Genomic DNA, 22,434 nt, shown 5'->3' on the forward strand with positions numbered 1-22,434 from the left:
GTGCGTTACCACAAGCCAACTGAGAAGCTGTGAGAAGTTTGATAGTAATCCTTGATATTGAAGTCAACAATCAATAATAAACCGATGAATCATGGAATATTACTTACTTATCTACCAAATAAATAAATAAATAAATAAGTCAGTAAATAAATAAATAAATAGGCATAGGCCTAAATAAATAGATAAATACATAATGCAGAATGCAGAATGCAGTTAGTATTTTAGTTAGAAAATTCCAAACATTCTATTATAATTTTCTGATATGCACGCAAAGGACTTGTGCTTTATATATATATATATCCGCGCCTAATCAATAATGGGCCTTTCACCATGCTCACACCATGTTAAACTTCTGACCATGCTGCTTGTATCCCTGTATGATTATCTACTGACCAGGTGCTAAACAACTCAGTAAAGTGGATGCTTTTACTGTCCCCAATCAAGTCCAGGCCCGTACGCAAATTTGGAAAAGTATTTAAAAAAAAGTCTCAACATTTCAGGTCAGGTTTTTACGCTTTTTTGAACAAAAAAGGTCCAAATTTTGTCCACTTTTCACAAAATTGCCTCCCCCCTTGGAAAAAGGTCTACATAATCAAGGTCATAGCAGGGCATTTACAAAGAATGGTCAAAGGTCAACGTTTCCAAAGAAGTATAGTATAGATGTTGACGCAAGCTTTCGTGCGGGAAACATAAAAACATACTCGCCAGTCGTGGCCTTTAGTTATGAGATTTGATACGGCGCTGAAGTCTATGGCTGTCCCAAAATCAGTTCCAGACCCGGTTTCCAGACGCAAATTTGTATGTTGTTACAAGGAATTCAAAGTAATTTTATCATCAAGTGACCCACATATAGGAATACGACATCTATCGTGAGCCAATCTGCATTCTGTTGCCTGCAAAAGCCGACGATTAGGAGTGTGACTAGATATTTGCATTAAATTCATGATAAGCTGAAAACGCATTGAAAACGCCAAATTGCAGTCACAAAATATATAATATTAGTAAATCACCAAAGCAAATGGTAACGTAGGTATGTGGAAAAGAACTGCAATAACTATAACAAACTATAGTGCCCAAAGAGTTGTCTTTGGCATGTCGCTTTTTTGAAATATCACCAAAAATATCAAATTTTGGAAAGACGCCCCAAAATTTAAAACAAACACGAACCTTCCAAAATAAATACATATTCGCACTCGGCGGCCCAGTGACTACCTGCCGCTGTGATTGGGGGTAACTCGTTGCTTCCCCTCTCCAGATACCTGTACTTCCAGTTCGCCCATACCCCACGCCTTAAACTTAAAACTTTAAATTCTCCTCATATCAATTTTGATTGCCTTTGAAAATAAACACTTGTACAGTCAGTGTATATTTTGTTGCACATGAAAAACACGAAAAAATCAACATTTGTGATGCGATCAAGCAAAATCAGTCGGAACTCGGAAATATTGATTTTGAGATATAGCCAAACAAAGGCAATATTTCCTTTTGTTTCCTATTGTTTTGGAAGCGCTTTAATTGCTCATATCTTTGGAACTGGTTGTTCAATTTCAATGGGGGTTTCTGCAAAATCCAGCTTCGTAAATCCTTTTTACTATCCTATAAGTAGGTATATCACCTCAAAAATAAGGGCAGCAGAAACACGTTATTTAATGTTTCTGCATGAATGGCCTTTATTAAAGCATCAAAAATCAAAAAACCGAATTGAAATCGGTCAATGCATTGTGACGTAGTGTCAATTTTAAGATGCTCATAAATGGAATGCAAATCTGCCACAAATTGCTATAATGACAAAATTGGCACATTTCGAGATTTTGAAGGTTTATTTGGACACTTACTTGAAAAAGCAACGTTAATTTAAGTATCACAGGTTAATTGCCTATCTTTTTTAACTTCGTCAAAGAAAACAAAATTAAAAAATCTATCATTGAATAATTATAATAAATTAACCAAATATACTATTTTAGCCATTCCGGCCAATCTGCAGACAAATAAAAGTTGAAAAAATGACTAAGTTCAGCTAATTAATATGCAAAATTGATGCCAAAAGAAAACCGTACATGATATCTGGGTGCAGTTGTTTTCACAAACATATGTATACAAAGCTCTTTCAATTGATAACAAAAAAATACACAAAAAGTTATCAATTATGCAAATTAGCTTATTACAGCTAATTATGTATTCATGATATTATTATGTAAATTAGCCATGAGTAATTTTTTTTTCGATATTTAATAAAAGTCTTTTCATTCATCATGAATTTGTCAAGTATGAACCTGTTATGATGTTGAGTAAAGAATCTGCAGTTAATTACTTTAATATAATACAAAAAATACAAACTTTGACATTTTGACGGTGTCTGGAATAATATTTTCGTTCTTTCTGTAAATATGGTATGTGTCACCATTGCTCAAAGCCAAATCCGAAAAGTAAAAATAAAAATTCATTTGCAATGAGACTTTAAATTAACATTTTGTTATCTGGATTAACATGGGAAGAGAAACGGTAAAAGGAACAGCCCCTCTATTTATACCGCGTATACAAAAATGGTGTGGCCTTGGACACACACAATGGCTTAGAGCTATTGTGGTTTGGAATATTACTCCTTTAAACTCACTTAAAAAATGTTTTGTTTCAAATCGTTTTCCTCAAGTGTGCCATTCGTTGTCGACGGAAATAATTTACATGTTTAGAAAGATTAGTATTTCAGCTAAATGGTGGTAGATCTTGATTTTTCAAAAGGCCTATATTTATTGATTTATGAGGGATCTTCAACAATCCATAAAAACAGGTAGTAGCTCTTAAACGAAGCAACATTTATTTTTAAAAAAACCGATGGTAGTCACAGAAAGGTTTCACACACCATATATCAAAAATTCAAACAATTGTGATAAATAGCACATATGAGGAAATTAATTTTTCGGCATGCATGTTTGCCAAAATTGAACAACTTTCATGCGCGCGCTTTTCAATTTACTGTTATGCTTGCATGTACAGTGTGGCAGAAGTATTGTGCAGCCACTGTGACATGCCTACTATAAGAAACTGAAAATTTATTATTGCCGAGTTCCGACTGATTTTGCTTGATCGCATCACATTTGACCTTTTTTTAAATTAAACAAATTCAGGCAAAAGTTGCTCAGACAATCTTTACTTGGCCATATTCACTCAGATGTCACATGACTACAATGGGCCATTACAGGTTCCTAGTTATCAGCTAAACACAACACAAAAAGAAAGTCCGCACTTATGTAATCCGTCCTACACCAAAAACTCGGATCTTGTTTTGACAATTTGATTGATAAGTTCGTGTACCAAATGTCCTACCAAACACTCTAAATTGACAAAGATTGATACCAGCTTTTGAAATGTTGTGCATTTTCAAAATTTGCAAATCAAAACGATGCACGCGGTCGAGATTGTTTCGCGTTGTCAAGCTTGCTTGACCACGATGGGCCCCTGTCGACTATCCCAAGTGCCCGATTTATTCTCGGGTATGATGCGATCGATATGAGCGGTTGTTTCGGGCTATGTCAATGGTCGGGCTCTGCAATTTACCTCTACAGCAGGTCTGCGTGTTCCTTTTTTTTTAAATTTTCTAACGGCCCGCCAAAAATCGCTAGCCCCCCCCCCTCTCGGCATGCCAAAAATCGCTTTCCCCCCCCACCTTACACATGCCAAATTTTTGGGATCCCAATTGGCAAACTTTGAATGGTCTAGATATATGTTGCCAGCGCAGCGAGCAGGAAAATTTGCATATTAAAGCGTTTCCGTACTGTTTTCCCTAAGCCTTTTTAGAGCGTTTTATTTAAAAGGCGCCCCATGAATGTGTGCCAAAAATCGCTTCCCCCCTGCTGGCTTAAAATTGCTTGCCCCCCCCCCTTTTGCCTCGCCAAAAATGTCTTGCCTCCCCCCAATTTTACCCTCCCCAGGGCTCATAATTATTACACACCCCTTATGAATATGATGAAACTCAATACAAGGAAGTACAAAAAAAATTGTGCAAATGAAAAGCGCCCTCTTTGGCAATTAGAAAATACCGTTATGGCATGATGCTTACATCAACGTCAAGGGCGTTATCTTAGCTCTGAAATGCCGTTTGTTCTATTCAATTTGCTTATTTTAATCTCGAGATATGTTTAGTTAACAACGAAAGGCTAAAATCACATTTGTGCCACTTTTACCAGGGAAGATGGCTGTACATGTAAATCAATGATTGCATCAAATTTATCAAGAGTTCCTTCGTAAAACTAAAAGAATGCATCAGTTACATAACAATACAAAATTGTTTTTACTGTTTTTACTGTTTAATCATGATACAGGTATAACGATTCTCCTTTTCTACCTAAAACAGATTAAATGATAAATAAATATTTCATATTCTGCTGTAAAATTAAATACATGTATGTCAATGATTTTATCATGGTAAAAACTGTTTATGTCACTCAAGACATGTTAAATGACAAACAAATATTGCACACTTAAGGGGTGTGGTATGAACGTTTGGACAGTATTTATTGTGGGACATGAGAACACATGAGAACACATCAGACATATTGAATTGCATCTTGAATACGAAGAATGTCTTTCTGATATCAAATAATTTTGATTTTTTGAAATTCGCAACGTAATACACATTTTATGGCAAATCATTAAAAATTGATATTTTTGATATTTAACAGTACTCGAAGTTAATCTGATAATTTGTACTTAAAGTGTATGTAGGTGGGATGAAAAGCCGATGATCAATCGAAAATTTTGACCTTTCGTATTGAAGATATGGATTTTTTTTCCAAAAACACCAAAAAAAATTAGGTCTTTTTGGAAAAAAATCCATATTATCAATATGAAAGGTCAAAATTTTCAATTGATCGTCGGCTTTTCTCCCAACTACATACACTTTAAAATATATCATTAGATTTATAAAATATACTTCGAGGACAGTTTTATATCAAACATTTGAAAAATATCAAAGTTTAATAATTTGTCATAAAATTTGTATTATATCGTGAATTTCAAAAATGTAAATTATTTGATATCAGAAAGACTTGCTTCGTATTTAGAATGCAATTCGATACGTCTGAGGTGCTCTCATGTCCCACAAACTACTGTCGAAACGCTCAAAACGCTCATTCCAGATCCCTTAAATAGGTTAAGTGTGCAATTTTTTCGGGGGGCATGGGGGGAGGGGCAAGTGAAATCACCGCAAATATTTTCGTAATTTTGTGTTTTTACTGGGGAAACAGGGGGCAAGAGTTCTTACTGGGGAAATTTGACCCCCATGCCCCCGGGCCCCGTGGCGCCACCACTGGGCATGGAGCTGTCTTCCCCGCGGCGCTGATGTTTTCAACATTTTTATTATCACACACTCGCGTGAATGCAGTGGCGCGCTGCACCGTGGCCGTTCCTACCTTGGGAGGGGGGGCTGTAGAAACTTGCCGCCTCCTTCATCAAAGCCCGAAAAGGTTGACCCAATTCTTTTGCTATGGTTTGAAAAATTTAAAGGCTAGCGACCTAAAAGCACAGAATTTTTATGTAGGCTTAATATCCATTTGTTTCAAAAATGTTAAAACCTTTTTCATATCATTTGATATGAAAAAGGTTTAAAAATTTAATAATATTTACGCACTTTTTTCTTTTAATTCTTTTTGCAGCCCCTTCTTCTTCCGCCGCCCCTTCTGTTTTGCCTCCCTCTGCTTTTACCCCCGGGGGGGGGGGTTGCTCGCGCCCCAAAGTCCCCCAGGCTTACATATAAACTTACAATTATAGATTTGTATTATTTGAACATACACTTGCATATTAGCGGCACACGCCTAACCGGCGTTGCTTTCAAACAATAAAAAAAGAAAGATTAAGGCTAGCTTCAGACTCCGTATTGTACGTACAATATTGTATGTACAATACATTTCGTGACGTCAAAAAGTATTACACGTGCAATAAATATACGTGCCACGACGAGTTGAATCAGATTAAATAACGCGCTATAACCCTGACGGTTCATTGTTTGCTAAATCCAAGCGAGGTCACCAGAAAATCTATGCAAGAGAAATTTCTACTGCTGCTGATGAAAAATCCTAGAGTGCGTTTGGAGGTTCTTTACCAGTACTTTACCAGTAGCCTAATAAATTCATAAAACAATAAAAATCAAATAAAGATTTAGGGCAAATGTTTTTACTCACTGCTCATCTGATCCAGTTTCCCAGGAAACTAAATACCGATACTCCTTAGTTTTTCCCTGACTTTCCAGACATAATTATGAGTAAACATCAAATTTAATGTTTACAAAACAATCAAATATATATACATTCTTTTGCATTTTGTACATAAATATTGATATTAATAATGTAGGCCTACAAACATTAAAAAAGGGGGCCTAAGAGTATGTCTATTTTTAATCATATACTAATTCCGCCATGCCCAAACATATCTTATTATGAAATCGTGTAATGGAAGTGGAACCCAAATTCCAATCAAAAATAAAAACAAATTTGTTATCAAATACACTAGGCCTATACATTGTATTATAGGAATTTAATAGATGGTTCATTTTAATAAATAAATAGATTAACACGGGTAATGGACAAGAAATATTTGGCAATACCGGATTTACCAGAGAGCCAGTGGATAAAGAAATTAATTAAAGTTAAAACAAATTAAATGAGAAAATGAAAGCAAGGACATTTGGTGAAGTATTGTTTTAGAATTCGAAGGAGTCCTAAATGTTATCCTGGCCCCAGGACACTGATTAATGTAAATTCGACCCATAGTTATTGTATCTACTTTTGCCATCAGCATTCAACCTGTTCAATGTGATTTATGCCTATTTTTAATAAAATTCCGAAATCTGACGTATCAATCGTTGTATCGTGCACAAATTATGATTCGAGACTATTTCATTTGACACGGTTGTATGGATTTCAGAAGATCGGTCCTATAATAGATATCGATTAGAGAATTACAGCAAGAGGCTTTGAGGATGCCGTAATCCTCTTGACCATCAATCAATCAGAGAGACATATTTCAGAATTATGTTCGAAACTCTTTCAACTCTGAAATATATATTTCAAGTAATCTCGTTTCACATTAACACGTTTATGGATGTATTGGGATGATCATAAGTAGGTCTATAACATACACCATCATAACATGCCTCAACGATATCAACATGTAAAAAGCTGTTGCAAATTCATAACACAACGTGTTATAATGTATAATGTTATATGCCAAAACTTTAAAAAACAATGAAAATATCAGTATCAATCAAATCAAAACCAGAATAAATACATAGGCCTACAAATAATAGGCCTACTTAAGAAACTGACTAAATCAATATATGACTAAATGTCAGTATAAATGAATCGCTAAATCAATTAATCAATCAGTAATCAATCAATCAATCAATAAATAAATAAATAAACAAATAAATAAATAAACAAATAGGCCTAAATAAATAAATCTATAAATAAATAAATAAATAAATAAGAACTGAATGTGCCATTTATATTATTATTACAATTTTAATATTATTAATATCGTTAGTATTAATAGGCCTTTTAATATTAAGTACAGTTGAATACAAAAAGACATGAACAGATGTTCATCATTCCGTGCACGAACACTCACTAAATTTACCACTCTTAGAAATTTGGCAACTACGTATCAATTAAGCAACCAATGATTGTAGCACAATATATATTTTCCCGGTACATACTATTTATTGCACGTGTAATACTTTTTGACGTCACGAAAAGTATTGTACATACAATATTGTACGTACAATATGGAGTCTGAAGCGCGCTTTTCCGTCTTTTGTAATAGAAACTCCTAATCGCTGCTCAGCCACCAAATACAAATCATACAAGAAAAGTATACCCTCTTCCAATTTCTAGTAACAGAACAAGTTTTAATGCTAGTTTTAGTGTTGAAATAGCGGCGTCGCTTTTCAAGATTTTTTAATAAAAAAGAATGAATTTTAAAATCCAAAATTGAAGCTTTAAATGAAAATTCATTCCTTAATTTATACAGGGATGGGATGACGTTAATGGTGAAAAATATTGTTACGCGGGGTAAATAACGCCGAAACGCCGTCTAAGAATAGATTAAGAATGTTGATTTGTACCAGGCGGCGGATGACATGATCGAGCCGGCAACTCGTGAAACCGCCCGGCCGTATGGCATTTTCCATATACTCGGATAGGTTTGTGGGGTTCATTATCGCACCCCAACGGTTTTAGCTTGTATTTATATTATTTATCAACATAGGCCTATTTTTTGTGATATTTCAAGCGTTTTAAAATTTCAAAATAATCCCATTCAATTACACGGTTGACGATGAAAATTTACTGAATTTAGGGACTGCACGTCATACACCACCTGATTTGTACGTACTTTTTAATCAGGCCTGTTTTTAATGGAGAAGTTATTTCACCTGAGTTATTTGGTAGTCTGCGGCTGCGCCCTCAACAATATGGTCGAGTCCCGGGGGTCGAGTACTGTTATTAATCTGTGGGCAAAAGTTCATTCTGAACAGCGTAACAATATACCTGACCTGAATGCAATGTTACAATACAACAGCTTTCAACTAGGGCACTTCCCTGGTTACAGTGCAGTAGTACTATGAAATAAAGTACATATCCGATAGTGAATAACAGTGAAATGTGTACTGCTGCTGCTAAATCTACAGCTAAATGTAAGTTTATACATTTTCTTTCTGTTTTTTACGATTACGGAAATGTTGATATCGTTTAAATAAATAGATTCTTTTGAAGGGACCGATCAATATATATGAGCTTATAGGCTAAATTATTACGACAGGGCGAATGCAAAATAAATAAATAATGTTTCTTGTGAAAATTCCCGCGCCTTTTGCATTTCGCGTTTTTGTTTATTCTATTACCCTCACGACCCATTATTGAAAATCAGGCACTGTGATTTGTCAAAATGCGTCACGCACGAAAGCATTATTATTTGAAATTAAATGCTCTGAATGTGTGGAACGCAATAAAGCGTTCACATTCTGCGCAGAACATTACGCAAGGTTACGCGAGGGTACTTGCGCTGTGTATGCGTATAATTATTTCTCTTTATTGAAATCGCAAGAGTAGAAATAAAGGTTGCTGCCTTCTATTACACCCAAATAATGTTTCCTCGGCATTATAAATACAGCTATATAGACCGTGATCCGTGAATCAGCCCTATTATAAGGGCTATTATAAAAATCAAGACTATATCAAACAAAACACGCATTCAAAAAGCCTTCAAAACAACACTCATACGGGGTGCTGCTGTGCCTGGTAGAATATAATATAAAGGTCAGGCCAAGTTCAAGCATATATAATAAGTTCAAGTTCATCACCAAACCTCTCTAACGACTCTCCGTACACACAACCTGGGCACTGGTCACCCCGACCACAGATATTTTCCTGACCATGCATGCGTTACCTGCTGTTTATAAATTTCAAGGCTATATTCAGATATTTATAAAAGGTGTTTGTCTGATATTCTTAATCAATTCTGGAAACAACAAAACTTACCCAACAAACACAAAAACGTTTTTAAAACATTTATTCAAAAGGTTTTAATAACATTTTAAATGTCGGGTTATATAAAGATCATGAATACGTTTTTTTAAAACGATATTGTAAAATATTTTGGGCAAACATTTTTGCAAAATTTGTCAACAGTTAAATAACATTCTGTCAAAATGTTTTGCATCACGTTTTTAAAAATGTTTCATTAAGGCTACATGCTCTTTTTGGTTGAAATTTTTGGCGGGAAATAATCCCGCCAAAACATTAAATAATCTTTTCCCACCACTAAATATCATAGTCAGGAAATTAATGATGCATCTGGTAGCTTAGATCATAACTTTCATTATACTTAGTTACAATTATCCCAGAAAATTCCTGATTTGTTTTTACAGAGTCTTGAATTGTCGATGTTTTTGATCAAAAAACATCACTCGGTGTATTTTGAAACTCGAGGCATTAACTTTTCTCAAATTAGCTCCAAATCATAATTTATTATATGCACGTGTAGCAAACACCAATGGGAATAATTGGACGTTGTTTGCGGAGCCTAAATTGGGTTTGATTTTATTTTACAATAATTCTAAGGTAAGAATTTTGGATTTCCAATTTAAATTCATTGATATGTGATATTTTGAATAAATAAAGAGTACGCTTACCTTTCTTCAACACTTCCCGGTATCATTAAGCATCTGCTGATAACCAACATTTTAGCTGAAAACAGTCCCTTCCTATCATTTTTGAACAAAATATGGTTCAAAAGTGTGTACACTACGCGTATATAATGGCACAGCGAGGTAATGAAGAGAGCTATTTACGGTGGGGTATCTATTGTAAGCTATTAGGGTAGGCCTATAGTATATCTTCCCGCAAGTGACAAGATGTGTCAAGCAGGTGCATACATACGTCGTAAGGGCGGTATATTCAAACGGTATTGTCTGGATCATTGAGTATCGATTGCGCACATATACAGTAACACGGATGTGTGTGGTCATCCCCGGGTTTTGACATGAATTACAAATGACGTTGTGAGTGACCCAGCGTTTTCATTTTATTATTACAAAATTAATCGTCGTTTATCACGAGTCCTAAGAGTCGTACCAGTTCAATTCATCAAAATTAATTTGTATTAAATGAAAAACAAACAGACAAGTAGAGTCATATGTCTTTCTATGACTATATTCCTACCAAAATCTGATTTTCAATACACTAGAAACGTGCACCGTGTTGACATGTATATCTTTGAAAATCGCCGAATGTTAACCACGGTCACCGTGGCACAGTAGGCATCTTTAGCATTCATAGTGCAATTGGCAGTGGTTCGAACCCTGGTGAAAATTTTAGTATTTTTTATTCTTTTTACTAATGCGCTGTGCCGTTTTTCAAACACGCCCCTGAATGAAATTGATGGGCAAGTACCCTTAAACGTTTTTATACCCTTTCTATAACCCGACATTTAAACCTTTTCTGTAAAACGTTGTGTGTTTGCTGGTAGTTCATATATCTGAAAAGATCGTGTTCCCGCCCTTTTCCTTATAAAAATCTATAAATTTCCCATTATCTTCCAATTAAACCTGTCGTATTGATCAGTCCCTATGTATGATAACTTTGGTTATTTAAACAACAACCTTTGACGTGGGTCAATTTAGTACTGACTCGATCGGTACTGATAGGTCCCCAGGTCTGCACTCATCTTGAACGGTTGCATAGCTTATCTGAACTGGCGAATAGTTCATGATACTCATCCAACTGCGATTAAAAACCGGACCACTGAACCCGTCCGATATTAATCTAGAAAGAATATGAATAGAAGGCTTGGTTCAAGGTGTGCTCAACTTGATACCTGTCCCGACTTTTGTACATACTTTCGCACATTATCGGAAATGTCGAAATGTGCTTCATTCTATATTTCGGTACTACTGATCTTTGAAACATTTCTCTTGAACGGAAAGTTGTAGAGACATGAAATCTTGTGTGTTACTTAAAAAGAGATTAAAAACATAATTTGGATTTTGACATCTTTTCCTGTTTTTTTTTTTTGTCTTGTTTTCTTTGCAAGTATGTATTCACAACACTGCTCCAAGGATGTCCGACGGTAAACTTGATAATATAAATAATTAAGATATACCAGCATCTATAACAACAGAGAAAACGCGCCTTAATGCGATCTGATAATTGGTTTGAATATTTCACGTGCAAACAATATATCAAATAGAAATTTGAATTATTTGTAAAATTTGATCCTCTTAATCAGAGCCATTGTATCAGAGCCATTTACTCTCATTATTCGCTCAGTGGTTTGCATTATTGGTATACCATACCATTTGTACTATTATAGTTGGTTTGTCAACATGGGTAGTTTTGGTGATCTCCACGTCTGGTTCTGTGGCCTAAATAAATCATCAGGAGAAGACGACCTAACTTTAGGAAATACATGCCGAGTTGATGCATTGGATCTCATCTTACAATTTGTAAGCACCATTGTATTCTTTGTGATCCTGCTAATCGGTGTATGCTTAAAGGTATCACAACCTTTGTGTGTTACGAAGTTTCCAGCTCATACTTGCCGATGGTTGCTTCTTGTTGGATTGCTAATACTTCTGTTGGGCTCACTTGCAGAAGGTATAATAACGGATTCAACATTTGATAACAATGAATCAACCAAACCACATTTGTATTTAACACAATGTTTTGCAATACTGGTAACACTTGGGACATACTATTGTCTGCAATTAGCAGAAATGTACCGACTGAAGTCATTGCTAATGGGAATAAGTGTATATTGGATATGTTCCTTATCGATGCAGACGCTACGCTTGCTGAGTCTGCAAGAGTTGGATGCGCCACTATCAGACCTGGCCAGATCTTATTTCACGACGGCAATGATAGTCATTTATGGAATTCTTTTTCTTCTAAATGGATTGGTAATACAGGTAGGCCTATATAATATTAAAGCTCTTTTTTTGTTTAATTAAGGCCTTAATGTACGATTTCCGTCAAATTTTAATTTTGTTATTCTTTATTCAAAATGTTGAAATAATATTAGTAATAACTGCCGGGAAGAGTTGCTGTCCATTTCAAGTTGAAATAACAAGCTAAAGTGAAAGAAACCTCACTGGTTATTTTGGCCATTTAACATGCAGTTCTATGGGAGGACATATCATCATAATTTTTAAATTATGATAATATGTCGAACTTTGCTCTGTTGACCTACAAAGACAACGAATTTGGCCGATTCGATTTAGGTGCAAGTTGGGACATGTGTAAACATTACAAATATGCAAAAAATCAGGTTTGAAAAAAATTAACCAATTTCATATTATAAGATCGTACATTATGGCTTTAAGCACACATATATGCAACCACAATCCTCATCAACAATCGCAAACAATACTAACGTAAAACCAGACCCATAAAATTAATTAGACTCATTTTGGTAGTACCAGTCACACACCTTTTAAACCAATCAATAATCCTATAGTTGAAGAGGATAATAAGCTTCTACCTATGTCTATAGAATTCTTCAATAGCTCTAGCTTTGGCTAAATGCTGTTCATTTGGTGGGTTACAAAGCATTTTATTTTAGTTTAGGTATGTATAACTAACAATAACAATTAAGAATGAGACGACATTCCTGAACCTCGTTAACTTGGGAATGATTGAAATGACCGCCAATTATGACTGTTTGATATTTATAACCAGTAATGTGGAAAAAGAGACACATGTAGAACCGAAATAAGGTATCTTTTTTTTTTGAAGGAGCAAAGATCAACAAACCATAACCCCGCTTCTGGATATCGTTTGAAGTCAAATAATATTCCATTGTAAAGCTTATGATATATATTTTCTAAATAAAACAAAATTGACCGGGGCTGACTTTACGGCTGGTTTGTGGTATATTGATTAAAGCAAGTTCTAATGTCTTTCGCAGATAACGTCTCTGATCATACTCATGTGTTATCAATATAATGATTCTATTTTAATAATCAATCTATTTTAATGGTAAATTTATGAACTAAAGTACTTACATTTAAATAAATAAAAGATGACAACAATAATGTGTTTTTGACCCACAGAAATGTTGGCAACAGACAATGCATGGGGATCGTGAAGACTGTGCAGACGATATGTATTACAGATCTGATTTTGTGAACACATTATCAAAATTGACATATTGGTGGTTAAATTGGCTTCCAATATTCGGTTATAAACGTGTCGTTACCATTGATGACTTGGGTGTATTACCAATAGAGCACAGAACGAAAAGGATCCATCAGTCATTCATGCAAGCATATGAACAAGAGAAGGTAAGTTTAATAAACTAATCAGATTTATACAAGCATTATGGTATCATGTGCAACATTACAAAATAGATTCTTTGGCACCAATAACATATAACACAACACCAATATCAATAGAATAAGGCATAGAATAATATTTTTGATGCAAAACCCCCACAGACCCCCCTGTCCGAATAAGTTTTTTGGCCGGCACCTACTCATTTGTTTTGCCAATTTCAATTTTAAAAAAAGGTGTCAAAATGCTCAGGAGATCATCCTGCATCATTAAGCTGGAGTCTAAAGGAATCTGAAACATCACCTTTTTACTGCTCTATAACCGACCCCTACGTTTATTTATATTTCATTAGGCATTTCAACAAAAATATACAGCAAAATTAGATTAGCAAGCAAGGGCTGTCAGGGCCCAACAAAAGTGGCAAATTAAGCACTGACATCTAAGAGATGAGTGGACCCCACCCTTGGAAGCTGGTCATGAAAATAAACAAAGTATATATTGCACTATAAATACACATAAAAATTACAAAGATTATTAACACATTAAAAGTACAAACATTTTTAAAAAGCATGAAGCCCCAAGATACAAGAGACACACTATATTGCACTTAGCCAAGCAGGATAAAACACACCACAACATAATGAGATAATGCCCCTCCCTATCACCACGACAAAACACAGATGGCACCAAGGATTAAATTTCTTGAATGGACTGAAAGTAGTCTCTCAAGTGGGATTTGAAGCAGTTAAAGATATTGCACAAATAAATATCAGTGATGTGACGGGTGGAGGTCAGACCATGTTTTAGGGAAGCGTTGGATGGAGTGATAAAGAAAGGCATCAATTTTGGCTTTGAGATGGTGATCAGGATGCCTACTATTCGGACGGATTTAATTAAAGCAGGCATAGCATTGCAGCAGTCAACATTGAGGAGGCATTTGGATACAAGCGCAATGGACATGTATTCGCGTCTTTGGGACAAATAACTGAGGTCAAGACGCTCCAAACGAACATTGTACTCCTCCTCGCGACGCTTCTGATGGAGAATAGCTCTGGTGGCTGTCTTTTGAACGCGTACAAGAGCATTTTTAAGACGCTTTGTGTGGGGCATCCAGACAGGGGAGCAATAATCGAGGATGGGCAAGACCATGGTCCGATATAATTGTAGGAGAACTTCTGGGGGAGATTCCCCGGCCACATGGCGAATAAAACCAAGAAGTTTGTTGCTTCTTGCTATAACATCCTTAACATGAGCATCCCAATTAAGCTTATCTGAGATGATGACACCCAAGAGGGGACGATTATTTACCTGATCAAGATTGATGTTGTTAATACTGTACACTGATGGATATGAAGTACGTTTACGAGTGATAGATATAAATTTACATTTGGTATGATTCAATTGCAAAGTGAATTACGAGACGACCATACTGAAAGCTTGTCAAGATCCATTTGAATACATGAATTCAAAACCTACCCAAGTCCATGGGAAGTGATTTTGAGAAAAAACCTGTGTATCATTTTAATTCCTTCAGTTAGATTTACCTGGTCAATATGGTAAGTTTTACGTGCAAATGAGTAGGTTAAACTGTATTAAGGTTATTAATTATTTTAAACTGTTGTGATTTGGTAGTGAGCTTTGGCAAAAACTGCATAGCTCAATTCATAGCGAGTGTGTAGAAGAATTAAAATATCACAGATATACTTTTATAGGTGCTGCGGTTCTTGAGTTACGTTGTAAAGAGGGCTGAAACAACAACACTTTTGTAAAACGTACATAACTCATTAACAACAATAAATTAAGCAAGTTTGCAAAGTATACGATTTGTAGAATGAACTTTTGCAAAACATCAAGGTGTTAATTTTCAATAATATATTGATCTAGATAATGAAAATCGATTTTAGGTTGCTTCGACCAACAATATCTCGTCTACCCTTAAGTATAACGATTAGCATTTCAAGTACTTCGTGGGGTTCATTTTAAATGCTGGACTTGGGTGGCTTTTGAATCATATACAAAGACAATAATGTTGGAATGAGATTACCACTAGTAAGATAATACAAAATAAAGCACACAGGTATGTATAATGTTGATAAGCATTCTGCCATGTAATATAAACACACACTTTCCTTGATTAAACCCATTTTTTTTCAAAAGTCACTCTCCAGTAATGAATGTGTTACAAGTGGACTTTTATACATACTGGATTTCAATCAATGTATTACAAGACTCAGCTCATGGACTTTGGTGGTTCTTTCATACATGCTATTTTTCACATGCTCAATAGACACAGAGGATGAATTTAAGTTGTTCTTTCATACATATGACAGGCCTATGTATAGCAACAATTTCCCATGCTTAACTCAATTTGGCCAAAGTATGGACTTGGGTGGGTTTTGTATTCATATAATTCATTTGTAAATCCCTTACATCATTAGCATTGTAAATTGCACGATAAAGAAGAAATGTATCATCGGCAAATTGCCCGATACCAGAGGTCAAGTGCTGGCCTAGATCATTGGCATAAATGGTGAAGAGCAGGGGCCAAGAACAGAGCCCTGCGGAATGCCAGAAAGGACCGAGACCCAATCAGCATTCTGCCCTCTAAAAGTAATCCCCTGAACACGACCCAAGACAAAGGAACTGATCCAGGCAAGCAGCTTACCTCTGATACCATAAGTTTTTTCAAGTTTAGAAAACAGAATTTTATGTGATATACCTGTAGTCTAGAGAAATGAGGTCTACTTGAGTAGATTTACTGTCCATTAATTCCAAGAGTTCATTTGTTTTATCAAGTAATAGTGTACAGCATGATAAACCAGGCTGCTTAAAGCCAAGCATTTTACAGACAATACTAGTCAGAGCGATGGCCCTGTAATTAGCGACATTTGAGCGGTCCCCCTTTTTATAAACAGGGACAATGTTGGGTTGTTTCCAGCCGCTAGGCTTAGCTTTCTAACCTATTATAACAAAAACATAAAAAATACCTTGATAACTAATTGAACTACAACTTTGAACTTCTTGATGCGCCATTGTCAGTTTGGAAAAAGGGGATTCTAAAACACAACATGTTATGATGTGTACGATGTATACGTACGAGTAGGCCTATATTATAGGGAATGGCTACTTTGAGATTCCTGTTTTATGTCTCCGCTTTTTAGATTTCCATGGGGCTAGTGAAACAGGGTCCCAAAACAACCACCTATATCAGGCGCGTATCACGATTTGGCAAATGATTGTCTTGTTAGGGGTGGTGCAATAATTATGTGTACCCCCTGGTGGTGAATTATAGGGGGGGCAAAGATTTTTTGGCAGGTCAAAAGGGGGGTCAAGCGATTTTTGGCAGGTCGAAAGGGGGGCAAGCAATTTTGGCACAGATATTTTGGGTACCGTTTCTATATTACGCCCTAAAAAGGCGTAGGAAAACGTTAGGAACACGTTTAAATATGCAAAATTTCCTGCTCGCTGCGCTCGGATTGTATGATAAGACAATTTCAGGTTTTAAATTCGGGTTCCCCAAAATCTTGCATGTGTAAGGGGGGGCAAAGATTTTTTGGCACGTTAAAAGGGGGGGCAAAGGTTTTTGGCACGTCGAAAGGGGGGGCAAAGATTTTTGGCACGGCCAAAGGGGGGCAAGCGATTTTTGGCAGACCATTTTGAGAATTCACCCCAGGGGTACACATAATTATTGCACCACCCCTTACTATCGTTCAAACAGTGGGGCAGGTCCTGCTGACATGCCCGGGAATATTTAGCAGACGTTCACATAACCTTTTTACTACAATACCTAATACTTCAATTTGTTATATTTTCGGCACACATAACAAAATAAGATCTAAACTATAGATAAACACTTAATGTTTCGCTATTAGTAAACTCAACCTTAACATATGGATTGCAGTGTGATTCAACCCATAATCAAATTCTTGTGATATTGTTAAACTTCTAGGTCAATATCCCCAGATGTGGTAACAGGGAACTCATTAATTCATAATTGCTAACCTTTAGGGTCAAATACTCTGGATATCAGGTTAACGGGCGCTTAAAGGGGAGTTTGACTACTTTAAAGGGGACGCAAAGGGGAGATCATTAAAATGCAATGGATGAACTTAATTCCCACATCAGCAATCAACGTCATGCTGGGGGAGAATTGTTAACCTTTTAGGTCAACAATTCAAAGGGGATAACGGGGAGTCTTAAGGTTATTAATTATTTTAAACTGTTGTGATTTGGTAGTTCACAGCATCTTACGAATGGTAGTGAGTTTTGGCAAAAACTGTATTGCTCAATTCATAGCGAGCGTGTAGAAGAATTAAAATATCACAGATATACTTTACTGAGGTGCTGCGGTTCTTGAGTTACGTTGTAAAGAGGGCTGAAACAACAACACTTTTGTAAAACGTACATAACTCATTAACAACAATAAATTAAGCAAGTTTGCAAAGTATACGATTTGTAGAATGAACTTTTGCAAAACATCAAGGTGTAAATTTTCAATAATATATTGATCTAGATAATGAAAATCGATTTTTAGGTTGCTTCGACCAACAATACCTCGTCTACCCTTAACGGGGCGGTTTTTAAATTTTAACGGGTAAAGATTGGGAGCGTCATTAAATTTCAAAGGGGCTGGTCATAAAGGGAATTCAAAGGGGCCCTTTGATTTCAAAGGGACAATTTGGAGAGGATCCCTAATCTAGCTGCTGTTCCTAGTAAAGCCCCATGTACGATACATCAGTTTAAATTAAACCTTCTTATAATGTACTTTTACTTGCAGGAGAGAGCTTCAACGAACAGTCAGCTCCCCTCTTTGTGGCGTGTATACTTCACTGTTCATGGTACTGGAATGGTAGAATCATTGGTTATGAAGATAATGGCAGATCTTTTTGGTTTTGTTGGACCACTTGCTTTGGGTCCCATAATTGTTTACGTCAGCAATACTGTTGATACTCCTGCTAACGAAAACGTAAGTATATTCTGTCGGTCCGTGTCACGTCACTTTCGGTTGATGATGTTCGAGTGAAAACAAGTCCCTGATTCGATTTTTGTTGATGATTTCTGTCATTGGTGTTATGTAAATTTCAACCGCAAATAGTCAGTGGAATCACACAACCGTTTCTAAGTCTTCAGAGTGGAAGAAACTTACTTGATTTACCGTTTATATACTGACAAACTTAAAATTAAATTCCATGGTCGAGTGTTGTTTTTTCCGAAATTGAATGCCACTCCAGCAACATCGCTATGTAGCCTCCTTCACATTCGGTTTCTGTTGTTCATAACAAACCGTGAGCCACATGCAGTTTGGGCCCGAGACTAGAGATAGCCCGGATGTCCGACCGACAGAATACAGCCTGTCTCAAAAAAAATTGTGCAAGTAAAGAGCGCCCTCTTTGGCAATTAGGGAATACTAATGTGACATGATGCTTACATCAACGTCAAGGACGGAGCCTTAGCTCTCGACTGCCGTTTGTTCTGTTCAATTTGCTTGTTTTAATCTCGAGATACGTTTAGTTAGAAGGGTAAAAAAGGGTTAAATCACAATTGTGCCACTTTTACTAGGGAAGAGGGCTATACATGTAAATCAACGATAGCATCAAGTTAATCAAGAGTTCCTTCGTGAAATCAAAAGAATGCATCGATTATACAACAATACAAAATTGTTTTTACTGTTTTACCATGATACAGGTATAATTATTCTCTTTTTCCACTTCAAACAGATTAAAAGACAAAATAATAAGTATTTCACATTCTGCTGTAAGGTTTAAAAAAATTTACATGTCATTGATTTTGTCATGGTAAATACTGTTCTCTTAGTCACTCAAGACATGTTAAAAGACAGACAAATACTGCACACTCTTTTGTGAAATTAAAATCATGTCAACGAAATATTGCACATAATTGTGCGTAATGCATAATTATACGTTTGGAATTTTACACTAAACATTTAAAATCCATTGATGGTTTTCATCAAATCATAAGCACATTGTGCAGCAGCTGAATCCGACATTGCTTGAAATCCATTTTACAGTTTGGTCTTTAACATTATTGTTCGTGTACTTGGGTCACTCAGAGCCCCCTTCCGTGACCGTCACCTGTAGCAACGCATCTTGCTGCCCTCGTCTTCAATACATTTATACTGTACAATTGTTACATAATCATTTCTAATCCTTTGATGAATGTTCTTTTATTAACCTGTGCTGTACAGGTATTTGGATATATAACGTTCTAGTCAATTTTCTAAAAAGTGGCACAAATGGGTTTACATACATTTGTGTTCAGTGAAGCAGATCTCTGGATTGCCGAAACCAATATGAATGAAACAAAAGGTATTTGAAAGCTAGGTCTGCTCCCATGAAGTTGATGTAAGCATCATGTCACACCAATATTTTCTGATTGCCACAGATGGCGGTTTCCACTTGCACAATTTTTTTGAGACAGGCTGTATATTTCATTTTTCTTTTAAAATGGAGAGATGATGTCGAGCATGATGTTAATAATGATGATCAGGATGCTGGTGATGATGATGATAGTAATGTAATGATTGATAATGATGTTATTGTTTGCTGTTTATGCTGCTGCTGTTGTTCCTTATGACTTTCATGAATATTGTTGTTTATTTATTTATTTATATATTTTTTTGCTTTCTTTAATTCACATACTTTGTTTACTTGAATGTTTAATTAGACAACGCCTGGGTTTATATCAATGGAGATGTTGTTTACAAATGGATTTTTTCTAGTTGGTGTCATGTTCATTGCTACCGTATTACAGTCAATATGCAATCAAACATATGAATACTGGGTCAACATAGAAGGTGTACACATCAGGTCCGCAATTCAGGTAAGATACTTGTAACACAAGAAATGTCACCAAATCATTAAACGTACATGGCAATTAGTAAACCGCTGCAAATAAAGTGACATGAATATTTTTAGACTTATCAAAAGCTTTCAATGCCACAGGTGTATAATATCGTCACTTGGCGGGAATAACTTCATATGTACTTTTGGTTGCTTCATCCATGTTCAAGTGCCAAAAGTCCATGCAGGAAATACCTCATTAACTTTTGGCCCTTGAAATGGATAAAACCTTGTAGGTGTAGACTTTATGTTTAATGGTTTGCTTCATCCATGTTCAAGGGCAAAAAGTACATGAGGTTTTTCCCGCCCAGTGACGATATGGCATTATGCGAACATTTAGAGGGCAACAATCAAAAATACCTTTAGTTACTTCTAATGGTAGTAAACTTTTCCCCCAGACAATCGTTTTCGAGAAATCTCTACGACTCTCTAGTTACGCTACAAGTGGCGGTGAAATGACGATCGGCCAGATTACCAATCACATGTCAACGGATGCCACTAACATATATCATGCGTTTCAAAGTATCAATGGTTTATTGGCTTTTCCTATACAGGTAATTTGCCCTTTCTGTTATGTTGATGGATATTATCATATTATGTATGTGTGCGGGGTTGGGCAAAGAGGATTTTCACAACATCCCAGACTACACCATGTGTTGTACATACCACATTCCCATAAAATTTGACTTTTATACACTTCAAAGTGCACTTACGTCCACGGCGAATTCACCGTGACCTTTCCAGCCATAAACCCGCTTATTGAAGATTAAACCGATATATGCAGTACTAAACCATTATATAGTAATCTATTGTCCAATGCAAATTTATTACCACCTGATAAAATTGATCCAATAAGCGACCGAATTGTCCGCTACGGACGACTAATCCAATCGATAATGACTCTATTGACATGTACGAGCGGAGCTCCACTGACCGAGTTTTGGGATATTTTTCACTGGTTTGCAGCTGTTTGCTGTCATTTACTAATCAAGGCGGACCACCGTTATTATAAGGACTATGCATATTATTTAAAGATTGACATGTAGAGAATAAGCCATAATTGATTGACAGAAAGTACTAAATTTGTACCTATGACGGTTTTATGACACCAATCTTCAAAATACGATCAAAAAATGGCTGCCCGGTGAAGTAAAATGTGCATTGGAATAACACGGCGAGTTATTAAAGCTTGTACCGGGTTGAAGATTCAGATATTTGGAAAAGAATAAGTAATTGAAACATAGAGAAAGTACTAAAATCATAGCTTTTATACTTTTTGATATATGATACTAACTAGTTCATCCCCAATAGCTACAACACAGCGCTACCAGTAGGGTTCAATTCTTTCTTTCTTTCTTTCAATTCTTTCTTTCTTTCTTTCTTTCTTTCTTTCTTTCTTTCTTTCTTTCTTTCTTTCTTTCTTTCTTTCTTTCTTTCTTTCTTTCTTTCTTTCTTTCTTTCTTTCTTTCTTCATTAATTCTATTTCTTTATACTCATGCTTGTACACGTTACCGTATTGGTAATCAACTATTATAATAACAAAGTGTCAATTAATTGTATTAATATAAAATACATGTATTACTGATTTGCTTCTTTCCAGGTTATCATAACTCTGGTTGCGTTGTATTTTAAGATGGGGTTTTCATCGACATTAGGGGCTAGTGTTTTTATCATAACTATTTCATCTCATTTTGTAAGTGCTCGTTATATGAGCGAACATGAAAAAGCAGCATTGGTGAGTATAAGTGACAAGC

The 22,434-nt window shown here is 35.8% G+C and overlaps 1 protein-coding gene across 1 annotated transcript in view; it reads left to right on the forward strand.

The window, feature by feature from the left end:
* The first annotated feature begins 11,875 nt into the window (after positions 1 to 11,875).
* LOC140150354 (ATP-binding cassette sub-family C member 9-like) overlaps positions 11,876 to 22,434 on the forward strand; it is a 33,044-nt gene continuing 22,485 nt past the window's right edge. The window contains exons 1-5 of the mRNA XM_072172363.1: positions 11,876 to 12,457; positions 13,601 to 13,831; positions 18,598 to 18,786; positions 20,505 to 20,660; positions 22,281 to 22,415. Of these exons, the coding sequence (XP_072028464.1) occupies positions 11,876 to 12,457; positions 13,601 to 13,831; positions 18,598 to 18,786; positions 20,505 to 20,660; positions 22,281 to 22,415 (1,293 nt within the window). The remainder of the gene's footprint in view (positions 12,458 to 13,600; positions 13,832 to 18,597; positions 18,787 to 20,504; positions 20,661 to 22,280; positions 22,416 to 22,434) is intronic.

This window comes from Amphiura filiformis, chromosome 4, assembly GCF_039555335.1.
Source record: "Amphiura filiformis chromosome 4, Afil_fr2py, whole genome shotgun sequence".
In the NCBI taxonomy this organism is placed as follows: domain Eukaryota; kingdom Metazoa; phylum Echinodermata; class Ophiuroidea; order Amphilepidida; family Amphiuridae; genus Amphiura; species Amphiura filiformis.